Source organism: Pelecanus crispus, chromosome 2 (genome assembly GCF_030463565.1).
Source record: "Pelecanus crispus isolate bPelCri1 chromosome 2, bPelCri1.pri, whole genome shotgun sequence".
Lineage (NCBI taxonomy): Eukaryota > Metazoa > Chordata > Aves > Pelecaniformes > Pelecanidae > Pelecanus > Pelecanus crispus.
Window position 1 is genome coordinate 79176405 of NC_134644.1, and position 12636 is coordinate 79189040.

The window sequence follows — 12636 nt, forward strand, 5'->3', positions numbered from 1 at the left end:
GACCAATTAACAACACAGAAAACCACCAGGCAGTGTATTTCCTATTGTAACAGGAGGGAAATCTTACATTACTGCTGTTCACTCATTTCTTAAAATAAAGCGCCAGCGCTTTGTCAATGATTTCTCAGTAGTAATGTTTATTATCTGGTAGTTTTACCATTGCCCACTTATCAATAATTTTCTATGTGCTAGGTTCAGTCACAAAACCCCTCTCTTTACTTGTACTCTCCAACCCCCAAAAGAAAAAAAAAGGGGGGGGGGGTGGGGAAGGAAAAAGCAACTGTCATTAGGGCTTCAGACCAGCAATGCTAGAACCTGCCCTCAACCCCAAGTTCTCGAACTGCTGATTCTTCAATAGCTTGATGGATGCGATGCACCTCATCCTGCGTTAAAGTCCTCTCCGGGTGGCGGTAAATGATACGGTAGCAATGGCTGACCTTCTTTGTCCTACAAAATATAAACCAAAAGAGGACTTATAAATACATGTGCCTACAAACGCAAACACATGAGGCCAAAAACTCACCTTCTGGATCATTTTGTTATTTGCGGTCTAATTTTGTTCTTGTTGCTTGAAAATCACTTTAATGCTAAAATACAGTCCGGAGAGGTGGGACTGAGCTGAATTTTAATTTTGGCAGAGGACTTCGCTGAAGTCCACCTTATACTTCGACTTGTATTGCAGTGTGGTAGCTTCTTACCAGAGCAAACAAGCCCAGGAGAAGGGCTATGCTAACACCACTGAACTGCTGCTGACACCACAGCGCTCTCATTTTGGTGCTAGTGGGGCTACCTCAAGGGAGCACTGTGCACACATACTCCCCTCAGACCAGTGGGGCTGGCGGCGATGGGCATAAGGAAAATACCGCGCAACCTCAGCGCACTGGAGAGCAATGTTGCTAGCTAATACAGGGCACCTCACAAGCCTTACGATCCAGGCTCCAGCCTTGGTGAGGAGACTGAACACACAGCTGCAAAACAGAGTAAAACATTTATTTTTCAATTCAGGTGACTACTTTGCCTTCACTGGAAACTAGAAACAAGGGCAAAATGCATCTGAAGTCTCCATTTGTGGGAGAAGGACAGAAATGCAGGATGAGGGTGGCCGCCACTCCCAAAGCAGAGCACCAAACGGCAGTGCCCAGCAAACTTGGCAAGAAACAGGGCGAGACATGACAGCAGGCACACATGGCAAAATTTCTTACCCCTTGCTGTGGAAAAGAAAAAGCAAAAGAGAACAGGGAAAAGGAATAGAGAAGAGGGAATGATGGGGGAAAAAGAGTATTTAAGTGTTGCTGAATTAGGCAAAGACAAGTTAATGCAAAACCAGGAACAAACCAGTAAGTTGAATAAGACAGCAAAAAACCTTCTTGCTCTCTAGCAAAACCAGGCTGGAGTACATATCTCTTGCAAGGGCATCTCTACAATTGCAGAGCTTGTATTACTGAATTTAAATGGCAGTTGTGGCATCCTTTTTATTTTTAATTTCAAATGGAGCCCCCACAGTTTCTTCATTCAAAGGTAAACACTCACTTCAGTGAAAGACAGAAAATCTGAGGGGAAAAATAATGGAAAACCAGAGATCAAGTACTAGACGGAAGGATCTCCCAGACTGGCAGAACTCTGCATTTAATGGCACACAAAGGCATTCAGCAAGCTTTGGGTCATCTCTCTCCTGAGAACTGTTTCATGTTAGAAACCACGTTTATTTTGACTATTTGATTAAAACTAAGGTTATATGTGCTCACACACAAAGATAACTCTCCAGATACTCATTTCAACCTCAGATCCTACTAGAAACAGGCACAGGTATTTTTTATCTCAGAAAAGCTATTTGATACCAACTTTGTCCCACCCAACATGGGTGGGAAGCTTGCCCTGCTCCCACTGGCAGTTTACAACAAAAAGGTTATTTCAGATTAAAGCATTCCTTCTTTTTTGTGTTCTCTGAAGATAAAGCAAGCTAAATCTGACTAGCATAGGAAAGGGCAAACTGCATTTCATCAAGTGTTATGCTGACCGCAGTTAACTGCTAAAACCCAGCCACAAGCTTTCCCTGGGTGCAGGTTAAATGCTGTAGAAAAGTGATCTTCAAGAAAAGAGGGGGAGGTGTAACTGCAGAAAAGGTGTTGCTCTGCTCTGCTCCACCTCTGCAAAGCAGTCGAGAGGTCAGACCTGAGAGAAGCAAGTAAATGGAATAACAAGGGTTTGGCCAGATGCTACACTGTAAGAGAAAAATTTGAATGAGAGAGAGGAATAATGAATTTGGGCTCAACAGAAACAATTTTCAAAACCAGACTGGCAGATACCATTACAGCTGGTAGTATTTCAGCTTTTAATGGTGTTACAGCAACCCACCTGATCAAAAACATTTGCAAATTGCTTTGGCTGAAAATCTATTTAGAAGATGTACAGTCACAGGCTTGATCCTGAAGTCTTGTATATACTGGGAATATATCCCATGATGGAAAACTCATTACTACCATTCAATGTGATGCAAACACAAGTTTGCTTAACATACTTAAGCTGTGGTAAGGGTAGCTACAACATTCTGTCTTCACTGGTCGTAGTTAACTGAACGTAACAATTTCTCTTGACCCATGTGTTTATGTATCCCCGTCCCTCCATCCTAGTGAGCAGTTCATTCACAAGGCAAATTAAATAGGTTAGAATAGGACGCAATAGTTTCTTGTGGTTGTTGTGGAAAGCCAGCATCTTTAGGAAGCATTTCAATTAGGAAAGGGTAGGGGTCTTATAGAGCAGCACTGGACTAGAGCTCTGTTAGCTGCAGCTGAAGTTAAGCATTGGTGCAAGAGAAATAAAACAGGGATTGCATTAAATGTAATTAATCTAATTTTAATTATAGCCAAGAAATGATGTAACTACTAATACACAAGGCTGGCTACACATAACTCACATGGTTGGTATGTTACATTTTTCTCTGATGTTTTAGCTAGGTTTATTTGCATCTTTGTTACTAATTAGAAAGGAGTCGTCTAATGGTTCAATGCTATTTCAATAAAAGACACACTGCAAGCTTCAAAATGTTAAGCACTGTTTTCAGAGTAGTAGTAGCTAACTTTTCAAGGGAGATGGGGAAGAGTCCTTCTTGGCTCTTCCCCCCCTGATACTTACCCCCCTGCCCCCAAATAAAATACTAAGACAATTTGATTAATCACTGTTGTCAGCTGCAACTGGAAACAATTATTGTCAGCAAATAATACGTTTGCTGATTCCCTTTCTTGCTTTCCTTTGTTCTGCAAGAGTCATAGAGTGTTTGCCTACCTTAAAGATGGCTCTGCTAATGCATAATGAACTCTCTGCTGCATGTCATGCTGCAGCCTGATGATACAGAAGCAGTAGCTCTCTATCCTGAGCAGCAGAAAATTTGAGGCCAAAACCTAGAACAGCAGCTTCACCCGTTAAAAAAAAAAAAAAATAGCAGCTTAACAGTGAGCATATTGGGCTTTATTTACCTAAACTGCACCGCCAGACAAGTCCATGCGGTTCACCGTCACGTGGACTCATCTCCCATTAGGCTTCAGCTGATCTTAGTGTCACCAGTCTCCTCTGCACCAGCCTGCGGCTTTCAGGTAATGAAATGCAGTGAATACAGTGAAGCACTGCTCAAAGGGAAAAGGAAGACAGGGATTTATTCTGACGCCGCAGGAGGAAACAAGAATAACAGTTCATGAACAAACACTGGAGTGAAACAATGCCTAATGCTCTTTCATACATTTTTTTGGAGGAAATGGCTTTGCCTCGTGATTTTCAGGAATTGGCACGCAGCCGCCTCCACGTGCTAGGAAGATGCTCACTGCCAGGTCAGATTCACTGCATGGGGCCAACCTGAAGGTCAGTGTATATGTGTCAATATTTCAGCCTGATATCTGAGCACAGCAAGAAATTAAGGGGCCTTAGCCTGCCACTAGTCTAATAAAACAAACATGAAAGCAAACTGACACTGGGACCAGGGCTAGAACGAAAGGGTACATTAGGCAATAAAAATTAATACCTGTGTGTTAGCTTTCCCTGCATGGAAGTCCACTGGAGGATGTTTTAAATACAACTTGGCCAGAAAGCTGATCCCAGAAGCTACCAACAGCAGAACACCTAAACATACTGGGGAACCTGTCGCAGTGGGTAGATAAGACTAAGACACAGGATCATTTGGTAACCGAAATGTTGCCTAAAGAATAAATGCCTGGCATGACATGCAATACCGTAACAAGAATGAAAATTTCTCCATCCTGTACTTGACGAGGGAGATAAAAGGGGCAGCAGTGAGTGGGAAAAAACCCACTTTTTAACTGTGTTCGACTTTCCATCTGCCTTAGATAAAGCACGGAAGCACAGAAACTTCTGTAGGCAGGTTATCCCCGCACCTATGTGGTGAGGACAACACAGAACCAGACGTTTTTCTAGAAAGCTGGATTTACTTTGAGGAACAGAAGTGTAGAGATGACACTCTCCCACAGCATCAAGGAGCAAAAAAAGAGTACCATCTCTTCTGTACTCTGAGCAGTGCACTAAGCAGTACTTCTCACCACCATATCTATATTGCAGCTTTTCCTACAGAGTATTATTTAAAATGAAAGGTCTACACACATGGTAATGCAAGTATTTGAGATTATTTTCTCTTTGTTAAGTGAGTTGTGTTAATGAGGTTCTTTGAGGGTCTTCCAATTCCTGCCATGGCAGTTTGTATCCTATATCCCCCCAAAAGATTCATCATGTAATTACCTTACATAAACCTTCACACAGTACTCAGTGACCACTACATGCTCCACAGAGATCACATCATGCTCTGAGTATGCATGAAATGACCACAGCGAAGAGAAAGGCATGTCTTGTTTGCAGTAATGTCCTGAAAGGGATGATGATGGGAAGAAATGAAAATACTGCCTCAGGTTACTAGCATCATAGTTGCCAAAGCCATGCGGAGAGCACAGCTTTGGTTTTGCTTTATGGCTCCAACAGTTCCAGAATAGTTCATGCTGTAAGTGGAAATGGGGAGTGTCCTGGTTTAGCCCCAGCCAGCAACTCAGCACCATGCAGCCGCTCGCTCACTCCCCCTACCCTGATGGGATGGGGGAGAGAATCGGAGGAGTAAGAGTGAGAAACACTCCTGGGTTGAGATAAGAACAGCTTAATAATTGAAATAAAGTAAAATAGTAATGATAATAATAACAATATCATAATGATAATAATATACAAAGCAAGTGATGCACAATGCAATTGCTCACCACCCGCCGACCGATACCCAGACAGTTCCCAAGCAGCGATCGCTGCTCCCCGGCCAACCCCCCCCAGTTTCTATACTGAGCATGACGTCATATGGTATGGAATAGCCTTTGGTCAGTTTGGATCAACTATTCTGGCTGTGCCCCCTCCCAGTTTCCTGTGCACCTGGCAGAGCATGGGAAGCTGAAAAGTCCTTGACTAGCATAAGCAGTACTTAGAAACAACTAAAACATCAGTGTGTTATCAGCATTATTCTCATACTAAATCCAAAGCACAGCACTATGCCTGCTGCTAGGAAGAAAATTAACTCTATCCCAGCCAAAAACAGGACAGGGAGGAATATTAAACTGCAAGAAGAAGAAGAAGAAGAAGAAGAAGAAGAAGAAGAAGAAGAAGAAGAAGAAGAAGAAGATGATGATGTAATTACCTTTTCCTTTTTGTTTCATGCTTTCAAACCACATCCACCACTACGATAATAGGCACAACTGCTAAATGTCATACTATAAATTTTAAATTGACAAATAGCACTCTTTGCTAGGAACCACATCATGGAAAATGGCAAAAGGCTTGTGCTATATACCTTACTGTCAATGGCAAATAATTCAATTACCATGGTGATATGCAAGTAGAATATAGCAGTAATTCTCTGAACAAAGGCCTTTCCCAAAGGTGCATTCTCATCAGTCCTTTCAAATGCTAATACTCCATTTCTCTGGAAGAGCCTATTGTATACAACAGCATATTTTAAAAAATGGACATGTTTTTGTTTAAGGTGATTTTGATGCTAGTGAAAGGCACTAGATCACCTCCTGAAGAAAGAATTGTTTTAAACGCACAGGAAGCAGGGAACGGTCATTCCTGTTGCAGGTCTTTTGCAGTTGACACCTGACAGAAGGATGGTTCAGCTTCAAAGATAGTTCAGGTCAACGTGACCATGTTGAGACTGTGTGGATTTTTTTGGTGGTTACTTTAGAAGAGATGCATGATCACTGACAGGTGGTTGGACCAAAATATTGTTCTTCTATTTCACAAAATTGAGACAGTAATGGACTTTGCTCTTTTCTAATTGGACTTGGTGAAATTTGTATCTGAATAGCAATCCCTGAACCTGCTTGGCCTTTTCATTCTTTCCTTCTTTAATATTAATTCCCTTTTAAGTTTTTCTCTTAATGTAGAAAAAAAGTCAAAATTCTGTTAATAGCCAGCTTATTGAGAGAGATAAAGAGCGCAGTATGGGATGCAGTGGCAATAGATGTAAATAACACCTACTAGTTAAGATAATGGAAGGTAGATGAAAAGTGAAAGCACTCAGAAACTTTTCAGCTTCTCAGCCACTGAGACACTGTTAAATAGCCATAAACAGAATCGAAGCCATCATCAAGTATCTGAAAACATTGAACTGGTTAGAAAGTTTTGATCATCATTTTCCTTTTCTACCTAAATCTATCACCTAGTTTCTTACATGCAGGAAGAGATACGAACAGATGTATACTGAAAAAAATAATTCATAAGCATCACCTGGAAGAGAAAGTCTTCTGGCTGTTAGATGTACTCCCTAAATGTTTAGTGAAACAATTCAAGCAATTATTTGTGCTTTGGCACAGCACTTTGGCCCCTAACAATCTCTTCTCATTTCAACAGACCACCTTGTTTTGTTGATACACGCCAGCAAAAGAAGAACTAACGTGAGCAGTGCAGGGCTCTTTTCTGCCAGCTCCCAAGCAGAGGGAACTCTTGTAAACAGACGGAGTTACACAAGAAACTGAGAGAGTATTTCCCTTGTGCACTGTTACAGTCATCTCAGGAACCAGCCAATGATACAGTCAACCCATCTCAGATCCAAGCACTTCCCATTAAAAAGCTCTTAAGCCTCACAGCATCAAAAGTAATGTAATCCATTACATGCAGGCAACGATGAAATATCACTAGGGTGAAGAATAAGGAGAAAAATATTCTCCATTATAACAAAAGAAAATCCAAAGTCCCCACAGGATCATAAGCTAACTGTGACACAGATTTTTGCTGCCACGGAAGGCCAGAATAAAACTGCAAAGCCTTGGGGTTTGGGATTGTGGTTTTTTGTTTTCATTTTTAATACAATGACTCATTGATTCCTTGAAGAAAGCAATGATCAATGTTTGTGAAGCAGGTATGAAACCAGTTCTCAAGGGGATGGATTCCAGCATCAGTGATGACTGCTTGTCCTCCAATCTCCCTCTCTTTGGAAAAATCATCTACCAAGCACAGGCGACAGAATTCCCATCATATCTGATCTACACCAATATTGAGGAATCCGTTCCACATGGATTTCAACTTGGATGTGACTGAGAATTGTCCCTCTTGTAAGACAAACTTTGTGCTCTCAGTTCACACTGGGCCTCCTCAATTTTTAGGGGCTCACCACTCCATCTAGTGAGTCAGTTCAAAATCCTGCTCTAAATCCAGGAAGATTCAAGAGTAGACTAGCAGCTGAATATCTTCAAGACTTGCCTTGCTGTCAGCATAGTAACCCTGGAGCACTCATCATGCCAGATAGATGCAACTTTATGCACTTCTAATGCACGAGTTTTATGCATGAGTCTCCCAACTTACCAAGGCTGAGACTTTCAGGAATAAAAGGAAGTCATGCAGTGGGCATGCACACAAAGATCAGAACATGTGCAAGCCTGTGAGGCTCAGAATAGGGTACAAAACCCTACTTTTTCTTTAGGGTTGTCACTATGATAGATACAAGGACTGCACAGGTGGAATAAAGATAGGAAAAAAGCAAACTTTCCGATACAACACACACACATAAAAAAATCCAGTGGAATACCTTCTACCCATTGCAGTGCCAAATGAGATAGGGTTGGTTGGTAAAATACTTGAGACACTTCATTTTATGTACTAAACACAGAAAAATAATTCGATGCTGAAAGTAAGAGAGAAAAAGTGATGTCTCAGCATCAGACAGGACAGAATACCTGTTCTGTGTACAGCACAGGGTTCTATTTTGCTTCACTTCCCCTAGGTTTGACTGAAAAGGTTCCGTGTCAAATGCTTTTCAAAGTCTAATTGTTTTTTCACCAAAAGAAAATGCAAGGGGTAATACTTTTTGTTATTTGTTGTTTAAAAATTGACCACCAGAGGCTTAAACGTTCTCCAACCCAGCAAACAAAAGAACAAAATAACTCGATTTGGATATTGTGTCTCATGGGAACTGCCATCTAAGCTCCTTGACCTTCTCCTTCCCTGTGTAGTTCAGAACCCATGGCAGGACTACATTTCCCATGAGAGGGCAAGGCAAAAAATTCCTACGATGGATCACCTCTTCTGTCTGGAAAAGAAACTTGTCTGACATAGGTGATGAGGAATCAGAGCATACTGAGGAGAACAGAAGCATGCGATACCTGGAAGTCCTGGCAGTGCTGGCAGCTGAAGCGTTTTGGCTGCTAGCCAGAAAATTCTTACAGAAAAATTTACATTTTCAGGGAGTAAAACCACAACAAATCAACATATTTTCTGTCATTGCTGGCTCTCCTACTTTTTCCACATTTCTCTTGCCCTCCTAAATTCCTAGTAATTTAATGGTAAATTGAGGCAGCTCCAGCAGCAACAGGCTCTGTGGGTCTGGCAGAACTTCATGACAGATATCTCATTCACAACCCCTTGTGCCCTTCCAGGGCAACTGGCTAGGACTGGAGTGGGTCAGGGACACAACCTGTTTGCAAAGAGTAACTCTGGAAGACACTGTGTTTGCAGAGTTGTTGTGCTTCTTGTGCAAAAACATTATATTCATCTCCCTCTGAGCCCCAGCATACAAGTAAGAGGACGGAAGAGGCTCTGGTCCTACTTGTGTCAAACAGCAGTATTAATGACCCCATCACTGGTCATCAGCCACAACAGTATCACTCAAAAGTTTCCAACCATTGGCAACTGAAATGCCATCTGGAAGCACTTAAGAGTGACAACCTATCTCAATAATCTGAACAAATCCAACACGAGAGGTGAATTTGGACACTTGCAAATGCTATCTAAAATATTTATAGTAAAAATGTTAAGTGTGATACCTTTTCAGTTCTTCTGAGTGAAAGATCAAAGAAGAGAAGTATAAATATTTAGCAGTTTTTCCCCCAACTAGATGTTAATACTAAAGGCTACAAAAAGTATTACTAAAAATAACATCGCTGTCAAATTAAAACATAGTTCATAATCGAGTAAAAAGGGAATTTATATGAGAATTTAAAACAATTAATTCTCCTAGGAAATGAAGATGGATGGGAGTGACAGCTGGTTCAGATGCATCTCCACTGAGTACTAGCAGAAATCAGGGTCTACAAAGTTAGATGGCAGACAGGTACATGGGAAGGATGGAATGCTGTTTCAGGTACTTGTATAGATTTCATCACTGAGATGAGTGGTTTTGTTCTCACCACGCCCAGGAGCTAGGTGTTTAAGTTCCCTTTACACTTGCTGAGAGTTGAGGTAAAGAGGAACACGGCTCTGGACTCAGATCAAGAACCTAAATGATTTTTCCAAGGTCACACAGCATATCGATGAGAGAACGGGGACTTGGATAAATGCAGGCACAGACCCTTTGAGTTACCCTTCTTTCAAGTTACTCTTCCCACACACACCCCCTTCCTGTCACCCTTTTCTGCAAATTGTACAGCAGCCCTGGAAACAGAACAGGCTACGGCAAGAAAAAAGCAACTCATTCCATGTACAATGGACAGGGCGGGGAAAAGTGCAGAGCCAACATCAGGATAACCAAATGTGCTGTTTGTCAAGTGAAAAACTAATCCCAAATCAGGAGAAAACAGGATGGGGAGAGGAAGAAAGGAGCAGGAAGAGATGAGTTAACCTGAGACCAGAAGACAGGAGGGACTTAAAAACGGAAAGCAGAGGTTAAAAGAAATCACTTGCCCTTTTTTGTGTAAAAGCAACACATTAAAGCCACCTGCCCTCTGGGCAACCTGCAGCACTAAAAGGCAACTTAAAAACATTTGTGCCTCTGTGTGTGCAAATACGGGGGGGCGGGTGGGGTGGGGATTGACGGGGGGTTGGGGGGGTGTGTCTCAATGGGGCTGCTTACAGTATTTGTTAAACCTGGTGAAAATTCTGCAGCCACTTGCACAATTAAGTGTTGTTTATTATCTCCTTCCAGTCCATACATTATTTTTCCTCTCAGAATTGTCAGGTTTTATGAGCCTTAATCTGGCTAACTGGATTTGTTTTGGAGGTGCAGAAATTCCCCACTTTCAATCCCTGAGGGTAGTATGGTTCCACACAGACAGTCACAAGAAACCTTTTCTCAGTGCTTTTCTGACAGTTGCTGCCTTGGGAAGATAACTCAGAAAAAGTCCTCAAAGTAAGGATAACTACTGGCCAGCAGATTAAACTACTGTTAACACACAGGAAAACTGTCTGGCTGTTAAACACTTCTCTTGCTGGGTCCCATTTGTACAGGTAATACATTTGGATTACAATGATGGACGAAGAGCCAGTGTCTTGTAGATGAGGTTTGCCTGGTTATTTTGAATATAGCAATGGGGAAAACGTCACAGCACCATTGCAACTAGCCAAATGATGACAACATATACCAATCAGGTGCACTGGCCAGAACTTCTACTGCTGTCAAAATGAGCATTAGTTTGGAAAACTCTAACTGCCATGTTTGGCATGCTGCCCCCTTAATATTATGGCTACTCTTTATGAAAAGACAAGTGAAAAGAAAAATGTGACTGTGATAGGAGGCATGCATAGTGAACACCTCCTACAGTAAGATGATATGAGCATCATGCAATAAAACACCATGTGTGTTACTGACTAGAGGTCAGGGCACAAAATGAGACACATCATTCTGTAAGTACAATGAAATTATTGGTCTACCACTCAAGAAAGGAAAGCAAGCCATTGAGACATTACACTAGGAGGATCAAAATACCATTTTTGCTAAAACTTTACTGAAAAAGGCCAACTGATACTCTCAGTAGCAGGAATTAATACTAGCAAAGAAAGGATAAGATTTTAGCTCAGAATGGGGAATACACGGGGAGCACTAGAGCCAATCAAATGTTCTCAAATTGTCCAAGAGATGAACTTTGCCCTAAGATACTTTAGGAATGAGCAGAAGAAATCTCAGAGCTGTTATCAGTTGTCTTTGAGAGTTCATGGAGGACAAGTAAGGTACCAAATGTTTGGAAAAGGTCAGACAGAGTGCTTATTTTTGAAAATGGAAAACAAAAGCTAGGAAGCTGTAGGAGCTATGGACCACTCGCTTTTACTTTAAACCCCCAGAAAAACTCTGGTGCAGATAACCCAACCACTTGTAAGCACAAAATAGAAATAAAAAAGACAAAAAAATAGAAAACATGGATGTATAGAGCAAATCTAGTCAAAACAACTTAATTTCCCTCTATAAAAGGGTAACAGACTAATAAATCAATAATCAATAAATGAAACAATAAATTGTAGGACGTAGCAAACACCATGGGGGGCAAGTGCGTGTGCAGGGGTGTGTATGTGCTTATGACACATATCTTCAGTCAGCTAAACCAGGTAAGAAAAAAATGGTCTAAGATCAATATGCCACAAAACATGGATCCATTGGCAGTTACAAGCAGTTTCAGACAAAGCTGAAAAATCTTAGGAAAAAATTTTAAAGGTTGTAACAAAAACTGGAAAAAAAGAAGAAAAATACTAAGTCCAGTTCACAAAATTAGGTAGTACAAAATCTGTCTTCCTAAATGTTTCACCTTGGAGGGAGTCGCATGAAGGTAGACGAGAAAACTGGTGAATAATATGATTACTACTAAAAGGTGGTATTCCAAATGGCTGGAGTAGCTGCCAATAATTTGTTGTTTCTGGAAGCAGTTAGCCACAGTTCGTAGCCAAATGTGAAGGACCGTTCTCACTTGCAGGGTTCTTCATCCTGGCTCCCGGATGATGGAATATTTTAATTAACGGAATAGGTGATGCAGCAGAAGTGTTTGTTAACTGGCAAATTACATTAAGCTGGGTAAACCAGTAAGTATAACTGAGGACAAGATTAGAATAGCCTTGACAAACTGGAAAAGCTGAAGGATACAATTCAACCAGGGCAAGTGTAAGCTTCTGTATTTAACCAAGAACAATTAGCTGCATGCATAGAGGATGGGGAACAGCTGGGCATACAGCAGTGCTGCACAAAGCATCTAAGGACCACAGAGAATCATGAGCTGAAGGTGAACCTGTGATGTTGTTGTGGTGCTTTAAGCTAAGCAAGCACCACTCTGGGACGAACTGCTGGAATGCAGCCAGAGTGACATCCTTCTGCCCTACTCAACACTGCTCCTGGCTCAGCTGAAGTACCCTCTCCACACCTCAAAAAAGATGTGAGGCAACTGGAGGCAGATCACTGGGGAGCCATGAGAA

General features: G+C 41.5%; 1 protein-coding gene across 1 annotated transcript in view; it reads right to left on the reverse strand.

Annotated features, from left to right (window-relative positions):
- Nucleotides 1-282: 282 nt before the first annotated feature.
- Nucleotides 283-12636, reverse strand: part of FARS2 (phenylalanyl-tRNA synthetase 2, mitochondrial) — a 199684-nt gene continuing 187330 nt past the window's right edge. Inside the window, exon 6 of the mRNA XM_075704989.1 lies at nucleotides 283-447. Within this exon, the coding sequence (XP_075561104.1) occupies nucleotides 309-447 (139 nt within the window). The 3' untranslated portion in view covers nucleotides 283-308. The remainder of the gene's footprint in view (nucleotides 448-12636) is intronic.